The sequence below is a fragment of the Cygnus olor genome, chromosome 16, assembly GCF_009769625.2.
Source record: "Cygnus olor isolate bCygOlo1 chromosome 16, bCygOlo1.pri.v2, whole genome shotgun sequence".
Lineage (NCBI taxonomy): Eukaryota > Metazoa > Chordata > Aves > Anseriformes > Anatidae > Cygnus > Cygnus olor.
The window spans coordinates 13,677,066-13,704,379 of record NC_049184.1 but is presented as its reverse complement, the minus strand read 5'-3'; the positions used below and the strand labels follow the sequence as shown (position 1 = coordinate 13,704,379).

The window sequence follows — 27,314 nt, the reverse complement described above, 5'->3', positions numbered from 1 at the left end:
TGCTCTTATAGCTTAGAGAAAAGAGAGCTGGATCTCTGCTTCCCAATCCATAATGCCCACGGGGAGGTTGCAGCTGGGGAGGAAACCCAGGGGACCTGGCACCCAGGGAAACTCCAGGACCATGCTGCCGGGGCCGTGCATGGGTTTCAGCAGCGCTGAGACGTCGGTGATACCTCAGGAGTCCCCAGCCCTTGGGCTTTGCCTCCTGGAGTGGCTGGCAAAGCGAAGCATCTCTAGCGTACAGGTCTTGAGGGAGGCGAAGGAAGCTGGGTTTGTTACCTGCGATTACAAAAGTAATTAATCCGTGATTTAAGCAGGATTGATTTCCTCCCAGTGAAGCAATCGGAAGATGAAAGTCAATAGTGATCGATTCATTTTCTAGCTACTCTGTAGAAGTGAAGTTGTTTGTGGGGACTGTGGTTATTGGAAAATTCCTGCAAGACCCCAAAAGCCTCTGCCAGTCCCTATTTGTAGGAAAATGGTCGTTTGCCTGTTTGTTCCAATTTAAAACCCTTCCTATCAAAAGTGTTTTACTGAAACCAGAAGCTGGACTGTTAAATGGTTTTCATTTCCAAAATATTCTTTTCTTCCCGGTGCTTTCTCATTTCGTGCTTTGATGACAGGCCTGGAAGTTTACTAGCACGTTCTTTAGGGGAGAGTTGGTCAGTATGCGCTGATATGGATTTTGGAACTGGAAAATGGCTACATCTTTTCACAATACAATTTTTCAAGGGGAATTTTCCTTGTGTCTGCTTTTTAACTGAAATAAGCACATTTTCATGTTAGCTTTTTTTTTTTTTTTTTTTTTTTGGCAGAGCATAAACAACAGAGTGTTACTAGAGATGATTAAAACTCAGCTGTCTCAGTACGGGTGATTTTATACTGACGACAGCGTGCCTGAAGTGCAAGCGAATCACTTGGCACGCTTGTGGCCATACTCCTAAAACACCTCCAGCTTCTAATCTGTCTGAAAACTTCCTGCATATTGTCATGACGTGCAGAGGGAAAAGTCTCCGGGGTCAGTTTTGATATATAAATCCAATCACTTCTGCAGCATTAGCTCATCTGCTCTGTCCTGACTTCCCAGCTGTTTATTAGACTGAAGTTATATCCTCTGACCGCGGAGGGCAAGGTAAGAGTAATAACTGGAGCAGGCAGCAGTGCGGAGCCTGAACTGCCTCAGCATCCTTTGCTGGGACTTGCTGAGCATCAGGACCCTGCGACAGGGCTGAGTCTGGGGGGACGCAGGCCTGGAAGCGGGGTGAGCGCTCCGCTTTGTGAACTTGATGGTGAGGGGCAGGGTGAGGGTCTGGTGCTGCGACCAGCACAGGGAGGTTCCCAGCCTAAAATGACACCTCTTGTAACCCCTATGGGCATGCTGGCATCCAAGGAAAACCCTGTTACAATGTTGTTATGGTTCCTGCTGTTGCGTTAATATGAAATATTAAAGATTTTGTGCAAAATGAGGGCATTATTTCTAATTGCACTCCATAGGCAGGAAAACAGAAGGTTAACACCTCTGCTGCAGCACTTTGGGGGAGCAGAACGAACCGCAGGAGATGGATCCTGGTTTGTCCTGTTCTCTGTAGGAGCCAGGCTGGGTGTCAGAGCATCTGTACCCGACCTCTGCGTTGTTCCCATGGGCTTTTCCCTCCTGTTCCTTGGGCCCAGATCTCACGGGGCGCTGCCGCACGTGGCTCCAGCTGCACGGACACCACGCCTCGCGTTAGCGGATGCTGCAGCGCTGAACTGAGTGAGGGCTTCTGTCTTTCTCAAGGAGCTGCTGCGTGTGGCATTACAGCGAGGCAACAAGCATCACGTGTAGCTGCTGGCAGGTGGAATGGGAAAGCTGTAAAATCCTGGGAAATCCAGCCCTTTGGCTTCACATGTGTTTCCCCGACCCCACAACTTCACAGCTAGGCATTAGGAAGCAGAAGTGCTAAGAGGACTTCTCTGTGTCCTGGTGGGGGAGATAAAATCTTCATTGCCTCTCTGCTTTCCATGAGAAACAGATGCTCCATGAGAAAGGGTCCGCTTGTGCTGTAATTACCAGTGGAAATTTCTGGGTGGCCGTGCTGTCTCCCCTCCCGCTGCGGGATGACTGCAAATGGGCTTTTCTTCTCGGAGCGGAGTCGCAGCAAGACCATGTCAGCTCCCAATTTCCTAGATTATTAATAATAACAATATCATTTGCTTTCTCCCCTATTTCTCAGCCACCCTGCACTTCCCTTTTAATGAATTCCCTTCCCTGGCTGCAGACTCGGCAGTGACACCAGCCTGATTTGTAATGTAAATAGGCAGCCCAGCGTAAAGGCGACCTGCAAGAGCACTGCAGGGCTCTAATTATAATTTTCATTAAACTCCTTCTGTTTACGAATATCCAAGCAATCTGGCATTGCAGCAAGAGCAAGAGGAAATTAAAGCAACACTACCACTTAGCTACAGTGTCGGGGAGGGGGGGACCCAGCTGTTGAGCAGAAACTGAGACAGGGCGCTGCGCTTTCCTGCGGACAAAGTTGGGAAGAGTTATTCCTGCTCTGGCATCCTTCCCCTCCCGAGCTTTGCCTCGGCTGCAGAGCTAGCATGTGTTTTCCCTTCCGAGGCCCTGGCTGTGTTTTGTGCGTGATCCCTTCGTGACCTAATTAAGGGGCTGAGCTGCTCCAGCCCCCGAGCTGCGTGCAGGGGGACAGCGGCTGCTGGCGCGGCTGGAGCGGGACGGGGAGCGCAGGGAGCTCCGTGCAGCACCGCCGAGGCCCTGCTGGTGCTTTGCTGCCCTACGCGCACACCAGGAAACGTCCTCGTGTTCCCCTGGCTGGGGAAAGCAGCTTGAGGTGCTCCCAGAGAGGCATTTTTTCTTGCTTACAGCCCACACTAAGTTTTATTGAAGGGAAAGTGCTGCGGGTGCCAGGCATGAGTGAGATTTGTGCAGGGGACACCAAATGTGAACAATTTTGTCCCTTTAGCTGAAGGTGGGAGATGTTCTCTGAGTAATTCGGACACAGCGAGTCTTCTTCGGGCTGCATGCGGGCAGGATGGGGAAGAACTGAGCTTGGCTTTTCAAGCCTGAAGCAAGAGTTTCTTCCTCCTCTGGGAAACTGCCCGTACCATATTTAAGGCTATAAATCAACTCTGGGATAACCAGAGGGAAAATAAAATTGCAGTTTGCAATAAATGCCTATAAAATAGCAAGGATAGCAATAATTTTGTCTAAACTGTGTGAGTCCAACTGGTATCTCATGAGCTTTATACACCCTGGGAGTCTTGGTCCAACCCCTGAATGGCTTTGAAACCTTTCTAGTGCACCTGGGGCTCTGCAAGCTGTTCCCAAACCGCTGCTCCCACATCCAGGAGACTCCAGAGAGCTGCACCGTTAGCAGCCAGGCTGGGCAGTCCTGGCCCAAGCTGTGCATCCGAACAGCCTTGTGTCCTGGGCGGGTCCTGGCTATGGGACTGCTCCCTCCCTCCGGCAGCAAGATGCCACAGCAAGTTGAAATCTGTCTCTTTTAGCTGAGCAGACGATGCTTAAGGTAGCAAGTCAGAGGATATAGGGTCAGTCCCTACAGCTAACAGCCCCTTTGCTAATTTTCAAGTATTTGTATTTTTTCCCTCCATCCCTGCCAGGCAAACAAACCCAAACTTTGGGTAGCCTTCCTGGCTGAGCAGAGGCAGAGATCACACACCGTAATGCCCTGTTGGTAGGAAATAAATCTCTCTATTAGAAAATTAAATTCCTGCTGATCTCCAACACTGCTCTGCCTCACAGCCTTTATAGGGTTTAGACGGCTTCGTAAATGGTAGCAGACCTCCTGAGGGAAATGGCTGGGGAGTTAATGGCATGTCTTTAATATACTTCGCTCAACAGTGAAATTCGTGCTACTGGTGGGAGAAGGCTCCCCCCAGGCCCCTGCCCAGGGTTGTTGGTGTGAGGTGGGCTAGGGTGGGACTGCAAGTCCTGCAGCAGGAGAGGGGAACAAGGCTGCCACAAGCACAGAGCCCGGGGTAAGGCTGTGCCTTGCGGAGCAGCTGGCTGATGAAAATGTCAGACACTTGTTGAAGAAACTCATTATTTTTGCGTCTGTTGGAAGCAGTCACATCCCCTTTGTTCCAGTGCCCCCTCTCTGTTGCAAAGCTGGAGAGCCGAAGCAGAGCTCTGAAACTCCGCGAGGAGAAAAAGCTGGGGGCAGGGGGTCTTGTGGGCACAACAGATCAATCTAATTATGTTTGGAAAACTTAGGTTTGAGTGTTGACGTAGGTTACAAACCGAACGAGTTTGTCATTCTTGTCAGAGTGCTTTTTTGCCTGGCTCACAAAGGCACCTGCTTATTAATTTAGGCTGATTGCTAATCTTGGCAATCAGCAATCAGAACAGCGTGCAGTACTTAGATGCTATCGGGAGTCAGGAGCGCAGGGAACAGTGCCGCTCTGGTTTATGATGCTGCTGCTGTGCACAAACCTAGGCTCTAGGTGAAACCAAGAGGCTTCTGCACCGCCTCGGTGCCAGTCTCATCCCTTGTGCTCACCGAGGAGCGAGGATCGTGCCTCTCCTGGAATGCTAAGCAGCATTCAGGCATGCGGGGCTGAATAATCACAGATCTTCACAGCCAGGATATTTGTGAAAGGCATCGGTGCCGGAAAGCCACAGGGATGGAGGTCAGAGCAGTGGCACCCCTGAGCATCGCTGCCTGCTCGAGGAACGATGCTGGGAGGGGACAAAAGGGAGCAGAAAGGTGCCAGGCCGGGAGGAGGCGGGGAGGGCCCACGGCCGGGCTGTGTAGCAGCAGGACCCGACAGCAGGGCAGCTGTGCTGAGCCCTGCCGAGGGTTAAGGCTGCCCGGGCCCTGAGCAGGATGGTGACCCCACTCACAACAACGGTGACTTCTCCAGCCACCTTGCCTCTGGCAGGCATTTGTCTCCCAGGCCCTCAGAGTGACCGGTTCGCCTCGGAAACATAAGTGATTTAAAGATATAAGGTCCACTACCGGGGGGCCTCCCTAAGGTCTGTGTGAATAGAAGGGGTTCAAGGAAGGGGAGGAAACGGACCCAAGCGGGCAGAGAATGGGGCTTATTGTGCCCAGCGGCCAGCGGGACCGACCACGTGTGGGGGACAGAGTGACAAACAGAGACCTCCCGTGCAATTAGTCCCCTGACCTCTGCGCTTCGGCGAGGGATGCCGGGAAGGGAGTTGGGGATCACAAGGCCCCGAGGAAGGTTTCCTTGACAACACTTAGTGAAGAAAAATGAGATTTCGTGAAGGCAGCGTGGATCAGCACGTGAGATGCCGACTTCGGAAGAGACAAGGACGTGGCACCTAGCAAACGAGCCCCTCGGTCAGGGGGATGTGAAGCATCGGCTCAGTGAATTGCTCTTTTTCAGACAAACTCAATTAAACAGCTATTAAGACCATTAATATTTATTTAGAGATGCAGCCACTCTGGTAAAAGCAAGCTTATTGTTTAACTCAATAATTTTTCTACCCACAAAATCTTCACCTTGAATAAGCCCTGGCGTACAGCGGAGAAGTTTCTGCTCACTGCTGCTATTTTCATTGTACTGCAACGTGGGTTTAGGGTTCTTTAGATCTCGTCTTGTTTCACCATTTACAAAAACAAAGCAATTGTACAGAAAGACAATAGTGTAATAAGAATAATAATGCCAACAACAATAATAACAGCAACAACAATAAGCAGGGCAAGTGTCTGGCATTGCCAAACTTCAACTGTTCTGGAAGAACCAGGAAAAAAAAAAGTGTTCAAACCCCAAATAGATGCATTTTAAAATGAGACATTTGAGACTTTCTTAATTTCTTCCTGCTGTCTCAGCTAGCTGGACTCAAGCATTCATCGTTATGTGATGTCTCATAGGGACAGCAGTGCTGTGACTTTGCCCTGAACTCAAGCCATCAACCACTGCGTGGCCAAAATACCGCAGGAAATCAGCGCAAGTTTCCTCCTCAAGAAAAGGCCCGTGACCTTTCTCAGTGAAAGTCTTGGCCGCCCTGGTGGTGTTTGCACAGTAGACAAACAAAGAGCATCTTCTTAAAAAGCAAGGCCGGTTGGCAGGGAACCAAAAGCCAAGTCAACGAGTCGGAACTCAGCCAGGCAGGCCTGAAAATCCGAGGAGCGCGTTGCTGACCGAGGGGTGCAGCTCAGGCACTTTTGCAGTTCGGCTTGGCAAGAGAGCAAATATTGGGGGTTTATATCGCAATTTTGTCTGTGCCAAAGCTGTAGGTCCACACACAGAGATCCAGGGCGGCTGTGTACATCTCTGAACGAGGCAGTGCAGAGTTGGAGCGGTCCGTGAGGCTGTGTCCTTCTTGTGGTGAAAGTTATGGGAAGCACAATAGTTAAAAAGTGGCTTTTTTTATTGACCACATGGCAAATTGGCTGGGTTTCTGGGTAAAACATTCTTTCACATTTTGTATAGGGAATGTCTCCCGATTTTAGGGAAAATTCTGCCTCGTCAAAACCTGAAGCTACCAGGTATCACTCCTAAAAGTCAGCTCCTGAAAAGTCTAAACCTTTTCTGGAAGAGGAGGAGATTTTCTGACCAGCTCAAACCACAGCTATGGGCCCAATACAAAGGCAAACCTCAAACAAACTCCCAAGGCTACACAGCACTGGATTTTGGGAAGGTTTGTCTCCAGTCATGCATTTACAGTACAGAAAACTGAAACTGAGACGATCTGATGAATTTATGGAAGAAATCTTTCCCTTATTAAGACAGTACATAAAAACTTGCCTTGTCCCTGTCTAAGTAAACTGAGAAGAGCAAATCTAGCTGATGGCATTGTCTTGATAGAAGAGTGTAAAGGACAGGGAGTTAAGGGATTACGGGTAACTGACTTGTTCACCAGCACCTCTTTTTCCTTAGCACTATGGAGGCACAAAGGGAACAGGTTGGACTCCCCAGCTAACCAGCATGACAGAAACAACAGACGAAACAAAGATGAGGCAATCAGAAAGATTGGGAGGACCAGAATTTAAACAAGCACCCCCCCAGCCCACGTTAAATCACCCCAGAGCGTCCTGCTGGCAGCAACATCCGCCAGTGACACTGTGCTGCCAGAGCCATCGCAAACACAGCTGGAACAGTCGGAGCCCTCCGACAAGAAACGGTTCCACATTCGGAGATGTTTTCTAAGGCCGTTTTCCTATTCTGCAGGAGGGTCCGTCAGGCGATGCTCCCCTCCAGCTCGGGTACAGCATCTCCTCTCTGGTGAGGCTTTAATGGCTTGAAGCCCTTGAGCACGTCCCATCCTGCTGGCTCACAAAGCCCTTCTGTGTGTGTGAGCCATGTGATAGGACTCTCTGTAAGTTGCAGAACATCTTCTCTGCCTTTCTTATCTTTCCCAGCTGTATAAATGAATGATAGCCTGACAGAGAGCTTGAGCTCATTTTGTTTGCATGGCTAACAGTTGCTTCACGTGCTTATTTGCTGTTCCAGTTTCACTCGGATCAGCAGAAATGTGGTTTATTTCAGCAGAAGAAAGTCTGCCACTATCCTGATTTTAGTACCGCAACACGTAATTTAATTTAAGGAGTGAAAGGTAAAAATGTCTTGTGGTCTAGAAAAGGAAAAAGAGCAGAAGGAATACTATTTTTAATAAGAACAGTCATAAAGAAGAAAAAATTGTTCTCCCTGATGGAAAGGTCCTGTCAGCTTTGAATGGGTTGAAACCTGTTCCACAATCTGTGAAATTTCTCTTTACAACCAATATCTCCAGAATATAATGGGGTTTCTCAATAGAATAGTGTGAATCATCATAAAGAACGCTACAGCAAGGATATTACTCTGCAGAACCTTGGCAGCAGCAGCGAAAGCCGGCATTTCCCCTGCTCAGCAAGAGGATCCAAGAGGGGCTCAGTGGAGGGGTGCAGGTGCATCTGTACCCGTCGGCAGGGGCAAACCCTGGCCCTGCTGTTTCTGCCCAAGCTGAGGGAAGCAGGCGTGAAGGGTACGGCCGCATTCCCTGCATCTGCTGCTTTGTTACCAGCCCCAGACCGAGGCCAGCCTCGCACAAACATCAGCCCTGTTTACCTGCAAATCTCAGCAGCGTTTAACGGGTGTGCTTTGCACACAGAACTGTAGTGTAATGAGTAAAATGCTTGTTTGTCTGTTGGGTTTTAGCAAATGTTTTCTTAATTATCCTAGATTCCTAGGGGGACAGGGACAAGCCCAGGGTAACTTTGGGCTGCATTTCTGACAGCTGGGTTGCAGCCCGGGCTCACTATGTCAGTAATACAGAGCTGAGTTTCATCAGTAACATTTGAGCTTGTCATCAATACACATCTTCCAGAAAATCATTTTGCTTTGTGTAAATGAGGAAGCAGCTTGCCTGAGCGCTCACATCCCCCAGAAGCGTACCGCCCCAGCTCCTGCTCCCCTCAGCTGAACTGACGGGCACAGCAGCTCTCTGCACCGGCTGAATCCCCTCCGCAGCTCCCAGGCACACAAAAACATTTAAAAATGCAGGGTAAGGAGCAAAGGAAGGTAATTTGGGACAGAAACAACCTGGAGATGAGGGCAGTAAGGAGAAAGGAAGTGTGACGTGAAGCCGGTGGGCCAGCAACCTCTCCAGGAGCTGCACCACAACACCAAGTCAGCTGAGCTTGGCACGTCCTGCGAGAGCTCTGCTCACACTGGTTGCAGGGACCCAGCTAAATCATCTCCAGGGCAGTTGGGTACCTCTCAGGCCACGGAGCAGTGTTTTCCCTGGCCCAAACAAGCCAGGAAACATCAAGAAGATGTCGAAGGGCAGGCTGTCCCCTTTCATACAGCCCTAACGGAAAGAAGAAAACACTTCTCTAGAGGTGGATGCCTTGATTCTTGAGTGCGAGAACCCCAGGCAGACAGCACGGGTAGGAAGGATCTATCTTTATCCCCAGCTGAGTGCTGGTGCCCCCAGCAGCAGGGGGATGTTATCTCTGCAGGGCACAGCCCCGCGTGTCCCCGCAGCCAACCGAGGCAGCGCCGTGCCAGCTCCGGGCAGCACACGCTGCTGCACCACCGCACCGCACCAAGCCAATTAAATGCCTGATTGGATGAGGCGCTCACAGACAAGCGACCCGCTGCCAGCCAGTCAGACCTCCAGCTCCCCAAATATCGTTAAGGTATGTGCAGTAATCCCCTCCTCAAAGGTTAAGCTGTTAACCTGTTACAGCTGCTCCTGACGAGCTGCAGGCAATCTGTGCTGGGGTAGACGGGGCTGAGAGCGCCCTGGGCAGCGCCTGCCCTGGTCTGCCCGCGGCCATCCCACAGCACCCTCCAGGGGATTCAGACTGGTCAGAATGGGCCTCTTGCTTCAAAGGGAAGATAATTGTTTTGCAGAAGGCTCAGGAGACTGCCTCCGTTCCCTCCCCAGTCTCCTGCACCCCTTTGCTGATGAAGAGAGATGTCAGTGGGGGAAAGCTGCTCACTGCCACACCGACTCATCCCCCTTACCCAGGACTGATCCCCCTCACGCAGAGTTCTTTGAAAAAGAGATTTGGGTTGAAGTTCCAAGATAGTGTTGAGAACTGCAATACCTTCACAGCCCAGGAGAGACACGAAGGTGGTTTGCCCACTGATTTGGGAAGAAGGAGGAACGATGGTCATTCGGTAGATGTGGCTTCCCTCATCACATGCCTTGGCTGGGTCCTGCAGCCGCTCACATCCTTAAATGCTTTAAACCATTACAAAAGCCCCAGTGCTTGGCCCCCACCTGCCATCTAAAAGCCAAACCAGGAAAAGATTGGTTCACGTTTCATAGCTGATTACACATAGTAGACTAAGATCATCCAAGCTTAATGTCTAATTAGTAGTTAAATTGACTATCAATGGTAAATTGTAATGATTTATTTAAGTGAAAATAAATACGAAATGTCATAACGTAATTGCAGCATACTACGCTAATGAAACACACGTTTGAAATTCACAGGAAAAGATGCTCTTTGAAATCTGCTGGAAAAACCTGCAGGAACCATTTTGCCCCCTCCACTCACTGTTTCCCTTATAATATTTAAAGGCTGTGGGGATGTAAAGGCTAGCGTGCAGTTTTGTGTGTTTATTTTGCTCTTGCAGCTGCATGCCTAACACAGCTGTTCGGATCCAGATGAACAGTTGCTTGCCTGATACAATGGTTACAGAAGAAAAGCACATCTTTATGCAAATATGATATGAAAATCAGACCAAGCACCTCAACAGTAGCGGAGTTTTATTTCCAGAACATAGTACTAGCCTTGAACCAGGCTATTAGTGCTGGAGAGGAACGCTGTGTCCTCCCAAAAGCTGATGTGTTTGCAGAATTTCTTTGCTGGGTGGCAGCATTTTCTGCTGGGGGAAGGCAGAGGAGAGAATTCCCTCCTCCCTCTCACCTTGATGGATGTGTGCTGGAGAGCAGAAATCTGAGAGGTGTCAGGAATGATGGAGCGATGCTGACGGCTCTGATAAATGAGTTCTTGGACGTCCGGCTGCAGCCGTTTAAGGTGCTACTGTCTTGCTGTCACCTCTGCCCTCTGCCAGGGCAGCCTCCCCGTGGCAAAGCACACAGAAGAGAGGCTGTGCCACACGTAGGCACTCAAGCTCGCTGGTCCACATCAGCTTAGCCATCGGAGGGGAAAGGAGAGGCGCAAAGAAGGGCGGTTGTGGATACACGTCCTGTCCTACTGACCTGGTTCATGGGCAGTAAATTGCTTTGGGGTGGGAGTCACCACTTCAGCTGCTGCAGTGATTTGCTCAGGGAGCGCGTCAAAACCTTGACAATGAACTTCATGAGTCCAGAGGCTGTAACTCTCCTTTTTCTTCTCCTTTCCAGCTTGCTGCATTAGAGAGGCAAGTGTTTGATTTCCTGGGATACCAGTGGGCCCCCATCCTAGCCAACTTCCTCCACATCATCATCGTTATCCTTGGCCTGTTTGGCACTATTCAATACAGACCTCGCTACATAGTGGTGGTAAGTAATACCCGCTTTGTTCAGAGCCTTTCAAAGCCCTTCATAGCCTTTGCTCTGGTGGGATGCAGCAAGTGATGAGGAACTGAGGAAAGCCCTTGGGAAGTCAGGCACGAGCACTGCAAACAATTTTAGCAGGAGGTGCCTGGATGTGCGTAGGAACACATTGTTTGGTGTGCCGCACTTTTGTGCTTACTCCAGACTTGGAAGACTTCAGATATTTATTACTAGCACCAAAGTAACACCAGGCCACTGCGCAACAGAGAGGGAGAAAGAGATGTTGGACATAGCAGAAGCTCTTCCACTCGTTCCAAGGCTCTGTCCCTGTGTCTCTAATTAGGCAAGGGACCTTCTGCACATGAGAAACAGAGGGAAAGAAAATTGTTACGGTGCTGACTCAGTGCATTTCACTGTCCCCAGCTGGGTCACATATATATAAAGTAATTCCAGTGACTTCCTCATGTTTATTGCTTCTCTCTCCCCGTCCCGTTCCCTTCTAGTATGCCATCTGGACTGCAATTTGGGTCACCTGGAACATCTTCATCATCTGTTTTTACTTAGAAGTGGGAGGGCTCTCAAAGGTGAGTAGGGGCTCTGGGGGTAAGTGCCCAGGATTTTGCAGCAAAGCGCATGGTGCTTAGGGAGGTAGGAGGGGTGGCAGGCTGCTGTGGGGTTAAGGTGCTGGGAGCTGGCCCTGCCCTCCTGCATACCATGGGACTGCTTTTCTTACGGAGGGAGAAGCAGTGCTTATGGTGTGGAGGGCTAATGTGATTTCTGGAGTCCTTTGCTGGCCAGCTATAAGTGGCTGGGATAAGTCCTTGTCCGGGGGTGTTGTGAGTTAATATCTGTGAAGCTATTTGAGGCTGAAATAAGCTAAGTATTGCTGCCTGCTTATTGAGGACCGAGTCAGAAATAATCAAAATGGGAGGCAAGGCCTAAAATGAGCCTGGGCTGCAAGCAATGAAGTATGTAGTGTTGCTGTAGCTTAGCGGACTAAGAGCGATTATGGGCTGTGGGCTCACTTCAGAGCACTCCACATCTGGCCTAAATTCCCAGGTCATACATCTAAGTTGCAGTCATAATTGGAACCGCGCTATGTTTTTTATTAGGCCTGCAGCGAGTTGTGAGTGATGTTATAAATCCTTTGCAGATAAGAAAATGTAATTTCTTAATTCCTCAATTAATCTCCGTTTCCCCTCACAACTATCTTTAGGAACTTTGAGAGAGCTCTTGCCCAAAACAGCGATTACTCACGGGCTGGAAGCTCAGCCTGAGATGCTTTTGGTCTTGGCTGTGACCAACTGAAAAAAAGAAGCTTATCTAACCATTTTAAAGCTCCCTTCTGAGAAAACATTGGCTTGAAAAACTGCTCTGGGAGCTTCCCTGACAGCCAGTGTTTGCTCCCATCCAGCTGATATTTGCGTTTACTAATCCCAACCTGCCCTGTGTCGGGTGATTGCTGTTCTGCAATTCAAACGGCGTCACAAACTTCGCTTTCTCCACCACAGAGGAGCTTCATCTCGTAACCTTGCTCTGTGCTGGGGTTTGTTTCAGCAAAGCCAGCCCGTAAGGAAGCTTTACTTAGCCTGCGGGATGTCCCCTGTGATAGGGGACTTTTGGTAGGGCTGGGTTTCAGGAGGTACTGTTACCGACTCAGTGGACTTCTCTCTAGAGCTGCAATGAAAATGTCACGCTGCTGCTTTAGTGGCACCTGGGGGGTGGGAACAAAACCAAAGATTACTTGTGCTGGTTTGGTGGTAAAATCCTTTACAGCCTTTCCTCTATTCTTCATGTGTTACTTTCATTTAAAAAGGCTGTCTTGTAAGGAAAACTCGTGGTGCTGCTTTTCCTCCCCCCTCCCTGTATCTGAAGCTATTTGGGTCTTTGCAATGACAAAACAAGACCTCATTTCCACATAAGAAGAAAAGATGCGCTTGGAACAGGAATTAAAGTTTCTGTAGGACGGCGTGATGTTTCACAGGCTGGCTAGACGTGGGCAGCATTGTTCTCCTGCCGCATCTCGGGAAACCTGATCCTACACCAGCTGACATCTGTGGGTCTCATTGATCTCATCAGTCCTGGGATCAGGCCCCAGGAGGACACCCGGGCTGGGCTGGGAATGTGTAGAGCAGGCTCTGGGAGGGGGGCGAGTATCAGCTGGGATGGGGGCACTGGGAGCAGCAGGCGCCTTGGTGCCCTCGGGGCCTTGGCTTCTTGGGAAATCAAAGTTTGTAATGAGGCTGGCAGTAAGCAGGTAGATTCGGGATATTAGAAGAGCTTTGGAGCGATGCTGATGGAGCTGGTCAGGTAAATGCTAACTCGTTACCTGCTAGGCTAAGCATGAATAGGCTAGGGAGTGTTTCAGACAAGCGTTTTCACGCTTGCTGTGTTCCTGTGCAAGTCCCTCAAGGGGCTGGTAGTTCTGAGGGAGGTTTTTGGGTGCTGTTTGCTCCGGGATTCCTGGTGGGGCTGTGGGAGGGAGCAGACGGAGGGGGAGAGCAGCTTTTCTGCCTGCACCGGGCTCGCCCCGCAGTGCTCCTGACAAGGGCAGCCTGCCGGGGAGACCTGTCAGCAGCTGGCTGATTTATAATGATGAAATGCAGAGAGGGCACCGAGATGGAAAGAATGGAGTTTGTTAACTCGGCGGCTAGCAGTGACAGCCCAGCGCGACTGAGACAGGGGATAACTCAGGTGGGGTGAGAAAAGGGAGAAAGGACCCAAGGGTTTCTGCTGCAACAAGTTTAGGATGTGCCTGGAGAATGAGGAAATTATGATGATGGTTAGGTGCACTTATTGCAACTAATCCTCTCTGCTGTGATGCCTCTATCTGAATTCCCTGGTGAGAGAGTACAGGATGCAGGCAGGGGAACGCCAGGCAGTGTAGGGCTGGGGTGGGTGCGGACGCTTGTTTTTGTGCCTGGCTGATTGAATAAACAGAAAGCAGGGACACCGCAGCTGTGGAGTCTGGGAGATAAGGTCCTTTCTCAGCCCATAAACAAGTCAGCACAGGGGTTAAGAGACTGGCACAAACTGTGTCATCCATTGAACATGGGCTGTAGGTGCACAGTTGTTGAACAGCACTTTGTGGGGCTTGCTGTTTGCCTTCCTTTATCAAGCAACTGCTCCTCCACTGCCCCTTTCCTTCTTTGGGTCATCTGTCTGTCTCTTCCCACCCTCTACTTTCTCCTGTCTTTCACAACAATTCCTGAAGTGCTCCTTTGTTCTCCAGGTTCCTCCTGCAGCGCTCGCTCTCTCCTGGCCAAGGAAACCCTGAGGAAGGCTGTTCTGGCCAGCTGTGCTCAGGGTGATTATAACTACTCTGAATTTTTGTAATCCAAAGGGAAAATGTTCTTTCCTGCTCTGTGAATCTGTTCTCTACTTGTTGAAGAGCTGAACTGTCCTGATTTCTATTTTTCTACCCTGTCATTTTTTATTCTGCTATCTCTTCTTAGCAGGAATAAAGGAGTGTGAAAGATGGCACAGCAGAATTTCATTAGGTGGACAGACACAGATAGATCTGCACAAGTGGCTAAGAAAGCACTTCCCTAGCTGCTGGAAAGGCCTCCCTGAGCGTTAGCATATGCTAGCTTGGCTTTAAGTGCTTTGCCAGCGAGCAGGCAAGAGATACAGCAATCTGGATTTGAAAGGTTGCATCTCAGCGCCGGCAGCGAGATGGGGACGTGCTAGGAGAGGCTTCTGGCAGTGCTGCCTTGCTGGCTGTCCCTGCTCGGTTCTGAGCATGCCAGCATCTGGGAGAAACTCTGTCTGAGAGCTCCGTACTGCTCCGTATCACTGTGCTTGGTGGGATGTGTGGCTAGCCCACTCTCCAGACCGCTTGTCCTCCTTTTCTGGTTTGTTCCTCTTTTATCTCTTTTTTTGTTTTTTGGTTTTTTTGTCCATCTGGCCATTTAGTAAGGTGAGCTGCTGGAAGCTACCTCCTGAACATCCAGGCTGTGCTTGAAGTCATGTGTTAAGCTTCTCCCCTTCTCAGAGCAAAGCACACTCTCCTGCAGCACCACAGTATGAATTGTCAGTTGGAGTTAATAATTAAAATCCTGCTGGTAACACATATGTGCATCTGTCTGTCCAGCTGCCATGCTGATTGACTCTTCATCACGTACTTGAGAAGCGTTCGGAGACATCTGAGGAATTGTTGTCTATTCACATTATTCCTTTGTCTCTTCCCCCTGGAATTATTCATCTTGTAAGGGTGATTTTTCACCCCCCACTCCCTTTTTTTTTTCTCCCCACTCTCACCTCTACCCAGTGCTTTGATCTGAATTCAGAGCCATGGTGGTCTAAATTTCCTCAAGAAACATGAGGAAAAGGAAGTCCTTATCAGTCAGATGGGGTACGTGTGTCATTTGTATTCCAGAGACTCTGGGTGGCATCTTTGGGATAACTTTGTACCTGAACAAATAGTTAGGAGGCTGGTTAAATGCATGCCTAATCACAACTGTCCCTCAACTCCACCTGAATTTAGAAGCTGAAAGCCTGGGATTTGCCCTTTAAATGTGGTGGCATTGTCAACAAGTGTGCTGAGAAACGATGGAAGTGCTTCGCTGTGGTCTCAGGGTGATACAGCTATTCAGCACACATGACTAGGAGATAAACATTATATTTCCCATTTTGATAAGAAGTGTTTCCAACTTAAAAGACATTAAATTCTTCTGTCAAGCTCTGGGAGCTCTCATACAGTTTTCAACTCGTTCCCCAAGCTGTTATAATGCTGCCTTGCTTGATAATTAAGGAAATAATGGGGGGGATAATTCAGAAGGATGTTCACAAGAAGAAATCAAGCCACCTCTGATTTGTCCCTTAAAAATAATGTCAGAAAAGCTTTCAGAAAAAAATCTTTTAGAAAAATGAAGCTTTCTAAGCACAGCTGCCTCCCTGGGGGTCAGAGCTAGGTGTGAGTTTCCCCATGGGAAACGGTGGGGTGAGGCTGGGAGCAGAAAATGGACTCTAAGATGTAGGTACGACAGTTTTAGTGCTGTCGTCTTCCTTCTCACGCTGCTGGCAAATAGATAGCAACAAGGTGCTACAGCGGTTCCGAGCGAAGTGTGATTTCTGGCTGGCCTTCAACATCCTCCTGAGGAGGAGCTCGTATCGCTCTTTGCTCGTATTTCTCCAGAGGCTGAAGGTTAAGGAGGAAACGATAGCCCTTCAGCTAGCAGCCTGTCAAGGAACAAGGGGGAGTGTAGTTACACAGCTCGCTCGCTCTCCCGACAGCAGGGCTTGCTCACTTCTGGGACTCATTAGTATCTTTCAACCTGCGTACCACTTCTGAGGGTCTTTCGGTGTGTTTAGACTTCAAATGTTTTACAGAAAGGTCTTGGGAAACAGCTGTTTCCAAAATTTTCTCGTGGCTGATCCTTTTCTGATAGTTTTAGAGCAGTGTTCCTATTTCACAGTTACATTTATCTTCAACCACCTCCTCGCAAATGATGCTGGCAAACCACAGGAGACATCCTGGGATTGTTTTTCTGATCTCCCAGCAAGCACCGAACAACTGGAGGTCAATTAGCTGATTTTCCTGGATGCTCTTTCATTATGCCTCATCCACGCAGGTATCCTCGGAGGACCCCAGCCAGGGAGACGAGCAAAGGGACGGCATCGCTTTGCATGTCGAGAGCCTTTCGTTTGTGCTGCCCTTGTGCCCTGCAGAGCTGCAGCCAGATGTGTGTTCAGAGAGGTGCCTCTGCACTGTGAACCCGAGGGCATCCGCGGCCCCGCTGTGCAATCAGTATTCGTGTTCCGTCTGCGATGGCTGGCTCGTGTGTGCGAGTTGTGGGGGTACCTTCAGAATTCAAATGTGCTCCTTTTCTCCGCTCTGTTCCTAGCCGAGTATAATATTTTTGCGCAGAGCTGGAGTGTGACAATAGGCGAGCAGCAGTCACTGCTGCTCAGGACCTACTGTCCTTCTACCTGCCCACCTCCAGCCCAGCACTCATTCTGCTTTTTCAGGCTTCGTTCACAAACAAGTTCAGCTTCTGTGGTAAAGCTAAGTCAGAACCAATTCTGTAATGACTGATGGATGGTACAGAGGTTGAGGAAGGAGAGCAGCCTGCTCCCTATTTTGCCAAATACACACAGACGCCTCTGGAAGGAGCAGAGAAGAGCACTGGAGGGGCTCTTTGCATCAGCGAGGCAGAAGGTTTGGGAAAGCACCATCTGTGAGCTGGGAAAGGGAAGCCCTGGGGACCGGGGTAAAGAGTAGATCCTGTGGTGCCCCGTGGAATGGCTTTGTTACTGTGCTAACTGGGGAAAGCCCCAGGCAAAGAAAAAGGAATTGAGGTGTTTGGTTTTTTTTGAGATGATTCTTTCCTTCCCTAACTCCAGTGGTCTGTGAGAAGAGCGCAGCAGCTTGGAGGGCTGGCTGGCTGCGGGGGGAAGAGCTTTTGCTGGGGAAAATCCGTGTGTCAGAACACGCAGAGCGGGGAGAGAAAGAGCAAGCTTTGCAGAAAAGGTGCAATTTGGTTGATATATGGGATCTCTGTGGGCCACCGAAGAGCAATGCCCAGCAGAGGGAGCAAGCTCGAGACTCTTCTGGCAAAACTGCAAAAAGCTGCATGAGAAAACTCCAGCAATGTAGATGGCACAGCACCTTGCAGTGTGTTACCCTGGAGCTGCCAACCTAATTATTTCCCTTGGCCTTAAAAATGCAGACAGCTCCCTTTAAATTCCCAACTGTTAATAGTTTTCTCTATTGTCTTTCCTTTGCTATTCAGGCTGCTCTTGCTCTGGTGCCATCCTTCATCTCCATGCCCTCCTCCATCTACTGTAAAACACATCCCATCTGTTGTAGTGATTATGTCGGGAACTTGGCAGCTGCCTCCTCACTTAATTGTCCACATTTCTTAACGTGTGCTTCCTGCAGCATATTTTAATAACAGCTTTGCAAACTGTTTCTGAGTATCCGTGGTGCAGCGGAGGGTACCTACACAATGCGTGCGCTGGGGCGGTCGGTTTCTGTTCACGAGTTATCTGGCTGGCATTCAGATTTTCTGCTCTTGTAACTCAAGTTTGCCCCTGGATACAAATGTGGGTACACAGAAGTGTATCTGCAGGCTTACCTGGCTACGCTCCCTGTACTGGCAGCAGAGACAAGTCCTCTGTGCTGAGGGAAATGCAGAGCAGGAGCCTGGAGTAGCTGCTCTCATCCCGTGCTGCTCTCATCCTGTTGTTCCCTCTGGACTGCGGGGACCTCAGGCAGAGGAGCTGCCACGTTTGGATTCCTGTGTTAGGAGGTGTGAATACCCCAAGCTCTGACTGCTGCTATTCTGGGAGCTGCTTCTTTCCTGCAGGCAGCCTGCATGACCCTGGCGTGACCAGTGCCAAGTAGCACATGGATAGGTGCTAAAAGCTTTAGAACCAGTTGGCTGGGTGTGTGTATCCAATACGTATTTCTACCCTGTAGAGACTCATGGAGACTGTGCCTGATCCACTTTGTAATCTAACCTTCAGAATAAAACTTCCAGTCCCTTGTGGTTGATTCTGCATCAGAGTGACCCGGGAGGCCTGCTGGGGGCACCCAGCATTTAGCACTCCTCTGTGGAGTGGTGTGGCTGATCTTCCCTGACCCACCCTGCCAGCTCTGTTTGTATTTTGCCATCTGCAGGAAGGGCTTTGCCGTGTCCCATAAACTCAAAATCCCAAATCACTCTGGACACTCCAGCAGGTCCCATGCTTTTTTCAAGTGTGTTATTTTGAAAACAGCAGCCGGTTGCACACAATTCCTGCACTACTTGTGTGATGTTTCACCATGTAACCCCCACAATGGCATTATTTTTGAACTAGCAAAGCTAAGACCAAAACAAAAAAAGCCTCTCTTGAGGTAGAGTTCATAAGGAATTGCAGCAAAAGTGTTTATAAGAAGCTGCAGCCATCGCTGAGGTCAGCTCAGCTGGGTAACTTGACCTGAGGCTGTCAGTGCTAAGGTCAACATAAGAAGCAGAAACACCATATGTCGGGAGTGGAAGGAAATGGGACAGTTAGAAACAGTAGGGGAACTTGTTAGGTGGGTTAAAAGCTAGGAACACAGGAAAATCTGCTGGGTTTTGTAATTCACTTGGGGGTTATGAAGTTCACCTCCTTCATTTCTCTGCGTGGTTCCCATGCCTGTAGCACAAGATCCTGTGATGGGGTGCTCTGTGCTCTCGTTTGCCTTTTTCTTCTAGATTTGCAAGATTAATCTCCCAAACCTAAAGCTAGAGGGTGCTTTTGTGAGCACAGGAACCACTAGCAAAATGTTGATCTGCAGCCTAGAACCGCCTTTCTGCTTAGAAGCTGCTCAAACCTGCTTCCAAAATGTGCTCTGCTGTGGTGGAATAGCTTTTTCGGGTGTCGTAGGACTGCCTCAGAAACGGTTCCCACCATGGGAGCCTGTATGCAAAATACTTTTTAATAAAAAAGGTAACATCGATGTATTTTGATCAGTGCTAGCGTTTCTTGAGGGTGGGGATCTCAGAAGCTTTAGGTTTTCCATTGATTTTAATGACCCCCATCTGGCAGCATGTCAGATGCTCTCAGAGTAAGCAGAGATCTCTTTGCGACTCTTCTCTTTAGGACAGCGAACTCTTGACATTTAACATCTCCCGGCACCAGTCGTGGTGGAGTGAAAATGGTCCCGGCTGTGTGAGGAAGGAGGCTTCAATGTCTGGCATCAAAGGACTGGATAGCCATTCGTACGTCTCGGTGATAGGCTGTGCCCTGGAGTACCGGTACATCGAGGTCATGCACAGCTCCTTCCAGATCCTGATCGCGGTGAGTACGCTGCTGAGCCCACGGGGCAGCGACTGCGGAGGAGGTGCTCTTTGTCTTTTGCAGGCACAGAGGCTGGCCTACACTTTCCACCCCAGTTTGTATCATCTGATTGCAAAAGCCTCTGAAAACGTTTTTGTTTGTTTGCTTGTTCTCCTGTTCTTATGAATGGTATTGCTAGAGAGAACTGGAAATGCATAGCAGCAGCCCAACACGTGAGGTAATGCATCACACAACCAGCCAGCAACAAATCATCCTGCACCCCTGCTGGGGTGAGGAAATTCATGTTTTGATAGGGACAGAGACAATTCTGAGGACTTTTTCTGTTCCATGGGACTTCGTGCTGGGTGGGGGAGCATGTATGTGCGCATTTGTTGTGAAGAAACAAAATGGAAAAAATCCTTACCTCCAGAAAATGAAATAAATTTTAAGGAAGGAGAAAGCAGCAGGTTTTATTTCTGCTGACACCTAGGACGTGCACTAAATGGCTTTAAAAAGAAGGGTAACTTGCTTTGAATAAACGTTAAAGGGTTACAAATACAGAGAAATTCCAAGCTTCTGGAGTGCCAAGTACTTCTCTGCACATTTTTGGTACAACTTTCCACCGTCTTGATCCTGCATTTCCTGTTAATGGAGATGATCCATGTCACAGAGTGCAGGGAGCAGCGAGACTCAGGCTCTGCTCTTGCCGTGTCACAAAGCCAGGCAGGTAGAGGGGCTCCTACTTCCCGAGCTGGAAGGGCTCCATGGCCTGCTAATGTTTGAGTTTTCCTTCAGGGAAAAGCATCTGAACTAAAGTGTCTGTGAGTTGCTTCAATGCACGTGTACGAGGAAGGAAGACCAATGTATCCAAAAGATCAGAGCCTGTTTTCTTTTATAAAGAGCTGTTAGCTGGAGCGGGATTGACGCTGATCTGGTGCTGTTCCTGACTTTGGTGAAACAACTGACAGACTCTGAAGGCAGAACAGGTGGACCTGAAGTGCAGAAGTGTGTCACTGTTAGCATCCTTCTACACGTCTGAGCTGCCACAAGCACCAGGTCCCAGGCTCGAGGTCCAGCCAACAACTAGTCCTGACTTGGAGTGGGACAGAGCTTTGTTTCAGGGTGTCTTACTGACTTAGGCAGCTGGTCCCGAGCTCAGTGCTCACACTGCTACTCAGCAGTCTGTGTCCAGGAGTGTTTTCTGCTTCCCCGGGGCACAGGACAGTACTCCCTCTGCACCTGTAAAACACCACAAGGGGCCAGATGGGGACACAGGAGGGAACTATACGATAAAATATGATTTAGGTAAACATTTTCTCTATCCTTTTCCCCAAGACTTAACTCACAGTGGGTTTTTGCATCCTAAACCCTGGAAATGAGGCTAAAATATTTGTATGCAAGGAAGCCATATGGGCTGAGCTGTGCAGAGTGGAGTAAATTTCTACTTGTCCTGTAATAAAAGTAGAATATTGAAGCCCCAGGCCTGTAGCTCCTGCCAGCTCTGAAATGCTGTTGTAATTTTGTCATGTAGTGGGAAAAATAGAGCTTTTCCTCTCTGCTTTGCTGAGGTAAGGCAGAAAGAAGCCTTTTCGTATTCGCACTCAGACCTCGCCTGAAACCAGTCAGCCAGTTCTCTCCCTTCTTAGTCTCTGAGGGTCAAACACTTTGATCCCTGCCAGGATCTTTTTCTGTGCTCTTTATCTCATTTTAAGGCAGATTCTATTACGGGCTGCTGTACTTCCCAGAGCGCCAGGCAGGTACTGAGCAGCAGACTGGCAGAGAGGCCAGATTGATAGTACAAAAACCACGAGGAGGAGCTGAGGGCTCAGGGGATGCAGCCAGGGACATGACCTAGTTCCCTCCCTGTCTCCCACGCATTCGAGACCTCAGTAGTCAGCACCGTTTTAAGGGGGAGGGACAAGCAAAATTGTCCCATTCTGCTGGTTTTGCTTTGTTCAATTGTTTTTACAAGTTGTCGGGTAGTTTTTTTTTTTTCTTTTTTAAAAAAATTCCAGATAGAGTAGTGTGATATCCACGTTCTTTATGCAGTACCCAGCTGAGGAGACTTGTTTTCTGGAGGTTCCAATTCCTCGAGACTCCTGAGGACCTTTAGTGCACCGTGCTGTGTGCTTGGGGAAGGCTGAGCTCATCTCACTGGATTTCGTCATGCATGCCAAAGCAGAGGGAAAGCAAACCTTAGCCCATATGGCAACTGCAGCGCTGGCTGTCATCTTGACTCCTGCTGGCTATGTTATTCCACTCCTGGGCATACATTTGAGGAAGACGCATAAGGTCTCAGTCTGCTTTTGTTCAGAGCTTGTCTGTACCCCTTGAAGGCAAAAGCAGCTCCTTTAATCTGGAGCGGGATCAAACCTGGGTACCTCAGTCACCGCACATGAGACGAGTAGCTGTAGGGCCCAGAATGAAAATCTTGCTCAATGCTTTAGCACCGAAGACAGCGGAGGAAAAGCTCCAATTAGAACAAAACCTCTTAAAGTCTGTACTGGTATGGAAATGTAACTGTAAAACTAATCCTACCAACCTAATCAGGAAATGCAACAGCAGTCAGTGTCAAAAAATCTGCTTTGTTTTTATCTTACCAAGGATTCATCTTGCATCTCCCCAGCTTGCCAGCCAGCAGGGAGAGGAGTGATTTCTGGGTCTGAAATACCTGGCATAGCTCTGGGCCATCCATATGGTAGTTCTGGGAGTGGGGAGGTCTAGGCTTTTCCTCAGGCTCCGTTGAATGGGGTGGAAATTGGAAATATCTTCCCAACCGAGAGCTGCCTGTCTGCTGCTTTCGCTCAGACTGACAGGTTGGAAGGCTCCCAGGAAGGCGGCAGTGCAGGCTTTGACAGCAGATGTTATGTGAGAAGCAAGGCGCAAGAGATGCTTTGCTGTTGGCAGAAGCTAGATTTTCAGTGGTTGTAATTGCATCCAAAGAGTAAAGAAGGTCAGGGAATCAAAGGATTTTGCTCCATTTTGACTATCTGGTCACAATAGCTTTTTCACAGGCTGGCTTTTGCTTTCTTGTAGCTTGGGAATTGGTCAGAAGTCTTTTTATTCCACCCCCCCGTCTCTCAGTGAGAGCGCACATGCTTCATTAGCTCTGATTAGAAGTGAAACCTGGAGTACATCTGCCCTGGAGAAGGAGATTCTGCACATATTCTGTGTGGTGGAAAAAAAGCAATGGCAAGTTTCTCTTTTCCCTGGAGAGAAGAGTTGAAGAGCCCAGAATCTTCACCAGAACAGATGCAGATCAAAGCTAAGATTTTATACAAGCAGCAGTAACACCTTCTAAAATTTGCCTTCCCATCCTTCAAGTATTTTGTACACTTGCAGCCAGCTGGTCCCTTTCATTAGATCTTCCTGTAATTCAGTCTTTGTGCCTCCAGAGCTTTACCTCAGTGCTGCTCTTCCATGAACACTCTTCGACTCAGTATTTAAAAGTTAACTTCAGGTGACGGAGGAACTGGTTTGTTTCCTTGTTCTTTAGGAACACATACTGCCTTTCCTGCCCTGCTGCTCTGCCGGCACAATGCTTGGGACATCCCAGCTCCATCCTCTCGCTCCATCCTCTCCCTTGTTCGGCAGCGTGTGCGTTCCCAGGCTGTCTGACAGGCTGACTTAACACACCTGCCTGCAACATGTGTTCCTAATAAAAAGCTTAATCGGATACTTGCGCAGCCTGGAGGAAGCTGGTACTGAACATGCAGAACAAGTGGAGAAACAGCAGCAGAGGCTAAAGCCCGAGAACATTCTTTGGGGAATTAGAGCAACAGCTTAGTGTCATTTCACATCACTGACTTCTCCCCTCCTCTTCCACCTTTCCTATGTGGTTCACAAAGATCTAGGAATTACTGCTGTTTCCCTCGGATAGAAGAGCTTAAAGTCCTCTTACTGAAATCAGCAATAAAGACCATGTTTTGAGCAAGAGTGAAATTACTTCTGAATTCTTGGTCTTTGAAGCTTTCTGTTCTGTGTTAATGTGCTAACCATGGTGGTGTCTGGGGGCTTGACACATCTTCATCAAGAATGCAGTCAGAAGGGAACCACTGGTGTCTCTTGGAGTCTACTCACCGCGTGCTCCAGCAGACTCTTCCACTGAGAACGACTGGGCGATAGGAACGGCATTTCTCTCTAACTGCTTCATTCACAATTCATGCAGGAAGCAAGACGCAGGGAGTCCCAGGAGAGTTCACATCATCCCTGAGGTTATATGGTTAATTACAGTTTAGGTCAGCCAGCATAAAAATGTGCTCACATTTATCTTGTAGGTCTCTTCCCTCCTTTGCCACAGAAAATCTCCTGTTCTGGGCAGGCTGCAAGACTTGCAGAACTTATTTGAATTAAAAAAAAATATGTTCAATTGAATAAGCAATTTATTATTGATGAAACTCTTGTCAAGAAGGAATGGGTTATAGGGTAAATGCAAAGAAAATTTTAAACATCTGTCAGGTCACTTTGAAAGCTTTATCAGGAGATTAAAAACAAAACTCTCTGCTCCAATGGAGCTGGAATTAGGAGTTCCCTGACCCAGATATCAGGAATGGCAAACTTAGATAGGTTTTGTGTGCATATGTTATAGCATATAATAATAGTGGATGATTCATGCCATTTTGCATGGCTGTTAACCCGAAGTTCTTACTCTGGGGCATGACAGAAAATCTGGGGAAGGAGAAAGCCTTCCTCGAGCTCCTGTGGAATCAGAGCGTGCATTCAAGATGCATCTTCCCTGCTTGGGTATTTGTGTGTGTGTGTCAGCCCTGTGATTTGGCCTTATCTCTTGTGAAATAACCTTCAAACTCAAAAAATGCCAGAGCATTTCCATGCAGCAAAGGATGTGTGTAAGCACACTCCTACTGCGATCCTACAGTGAGGAAGCGGGTCTGCCCGTGGGCAAGTCCCAAAGTGGGCAGGTAAAACTAATTGGCTGCTGCACATGGCCTCGCAGCTTCCATCATGCTCGGAAGGGTTTTCTTCTGAGCGAAGTGCTTGTAGAAACTTTGTGTGAATACTGCTGGTTTTGGGAATGCCCAATGGGGGAAAGAGTGAGCCACGGAACTACCTCTCCTGTGCTGAGGTGCGGGGACATGTTTCCATAGGGCCCACCCAGAGCAAAGGAGGGAGCTGGCTCGTCTCTAGGATGATTACAGGAGATGTAAAGGAAACACAGGGTTTGATGATGCTACAAAAATATTCCATTCCCTTCCAACAAGGTCTCTTTTGTCTGGGAGAGCTGGAGAAATCAAGAATGCCTTATAACTCCCCAGTAGAAATCTCATTATCTTGCCTTTTGTTTTCTGGTGTGATGTATTTTTCTGTCATATTAAAAATGAATGGACTCTACTTTTCGAGCTTCACCATGCATCATTCTGCCTTCCCTTGGAGTGAGTCACTGTATGTTACATTCTAACTCTTGTTCAGGAAAATTGAGTTCACAGTGGAAAACAATTATGTCTCACAATAACTTTACTAATACGGTTACTGTCAACCAAGATCTCACTAAGTGGGGTGCTATGTAAAGATGTAAAATGAAGGATGGAGAGGATATTTGATTACCAGGAAGAAGGCAGAGCAAAATAAAACCTTGCTGAATCTAGAATGCTTAATTCCCATAGTACCAAAAGCTTTTTTCTCTTTTCAGGCTGGGTAACATCTTGCTACTGAAATTGAACACGGCAGTTCTGATACTTCAGAGCTCCTACAAAGCTCTATCAACTAAGCACAGACCCACTGGGCTACCATAAATTGCTTTTTTAACGTTCACTCTAGTTTTCTGCTCCAAACACTGCTCCGAGCAATGGGTTGACATGAGGGCCGTGCCACGCCAGGACGGCTGCTATTTGAGAGGCACCCCGTTGTGTTACTGCTCCTTCCTTGCATCCATCTACTTCCCAGGAGGTGGCAGTTTCCTGCTAGCCTCTGCAGTTTGTGAAGTAAGACCATCGCTACCGTCTTGTTTGTTTTTCACCATGCCCCAGCTCGTTTACTTTGCAGGCCCAATGCTTGATTACTCCATGCAGCAGTGTTTATTCTCCATAGAAAGACCTTTAGAAAATGAGGACCTAGAGTAAGACTGGGATTTCCTTCCAATGAACTTCAGATCTCCAAGCCTACGTTACAAAAGATCTCAGTGGCTCTGAACATTGCTGCAGTGCAGCACTGTTTTTATGGTTAGCTAAGTTTCTATCTCGTCTGCATAAAAACTGCTCACATCTTTTTGATTGCTCCTACACCAGTGTAATTTCTCTCCCCTTGCATTCCCCTTATCACAGGAATACAGAGCTGATGAGCTCTTATCCCTGAACCTCTGATAATTAAACCTATCCCTGCATGTCCTGTATGTAAAGGTCTATCTAAAACGTTCCATTGGGCAGTCTCCTGCAGCCCCATCACTTCTTACAGAGCATAAACTTAGCACAGTAGTTTTAGTATCAACAAAGCCAGCCCTTGTTCTTGCCAACCATCCTAGTGACAGCAGGTTGCAATCTGAAGGTGAGGATGGGTCTTTCAAGTTTTGAGCTTTGAGTCTGCTCCCAGCAGTGCCTTCCTCTAAGACTACACCTGTACTCCCCACCTCACAGCAAATATGACTTGGCTCCACTGTTACAGTAGTGCTGCCAAGTGGAGAATAAATATTGGCTGCTAACGTCATGCCAAGTGGGTTTTGACCGGCCGTGTAAGATTGATGCTGAAATGATTTATTCTCTCTGTTTTCCAGCTGGTGGGCTTTGTCTACGCCTGTTATGTTGTTAGTGTTTTTACAGAAGAAGAAGACAGCTGTAAGTATTTATTAACAGATCCCCTGGAAAGGGTTTATTAAATTTGCTTTCCATCTCAGATGTTCATCTATCAAGAACGAGTTGTCATCAGACTACTTTCCATCTCTCCATTTATGTGATGTGGTACTGCCTACCTTGCAAGGATCGGCTCTTTTTACTGTGTGATATTTCCCCTCAAGTCACTAAGTGTTACGTGCTGTAATCTGGCTACTCTTCCAACACAAAAAAGCTTGGTGTTAGCTACTCACTCAGGCTAGGCTTTAGAGAAACTGGGCAGCTTCTTCTGTTCTCAGGCTTCTATAGCTGAAGAGTAATGGCACTGAAATGTAAGCAGGAGAACCTACAGCAAATACAGCCGGGTACTCAACTGAGCCACCTGCTGAGTATCATGTGCCACAAGCTGAGGATAAAGCAGAGCATGAGATTTCTTGCCAGGAACCATCCTGACTGCTTAATTTAAAAGCAGAGGAAGCACCACATCTGAGTTACGGGAAGGGTGATGGAGCTGACTCTCATGTTTGGTGGACGACTCTCTCAAGTGTCATACATTCACTGTGACGTGTCAGAAAAAAAGCAAAAATTCAGAGAAGTCACAAGGATGGTTGGCTCTGTGGGATCTATCCAGACACCTGTAGCCTGCTCCTGAATTACTGCCCCTCTAAAACTCCCCTTGAGACCAATGCTTTTGCAAACAAAAGAATGCGTGCATAGGGTTCAAATAAATGTGAATTCTGCTTTCTTTGGCAGTGAGTTGCCTTTCTGTTTTTGACTTCTCTGAATGTTTAAATTGGAATATTCTTACTGAAATCAGTGGGTCTAGGCCAGTTTTCTCCAGGTAAGGATCTGATTCAAAGGTT

The 27,314-nt window shown here is 48.3% G+C and overlaps 1 protein-coding gene across 2 annotated transcripts in view; it reads left to right on the top strand.

Moving 5' to 3' along the window:
- NKAIN4 (sodium/potassium transporting ATPase interacting 4) overlaps positions 1–27,314 on the top strand; it is a 49,382-nt gene that overhangs the window by 13,312 nt on the left and 8,756 nt on the right. For both annotated transcript variants that reach the window (XR_005824797.1, XM_040575635.1), the window contains exons 2-5: positions 10,793–10,930; positions 11,428–11,508; positions 19,496–19,693; positions 26,397–26,457. Coding sequence is in view for 1 of the 2 variants with exons in the window: in XM_040575635.1 (XP_040431569.1) it covers positions 10,793–10,930; positions 11,428–11,508; positions 19,496–19,693; positions 26,397–26,457 (478 nt within the window). In the remaining variant the exon portion in view is untranslated. The remainder of the gene's footprint in view (positions 1–10,792; positions 10,931–11,427; positions 11,509–19,495; positions 19,694–26,396; positions 26,458–27,314) is intronic.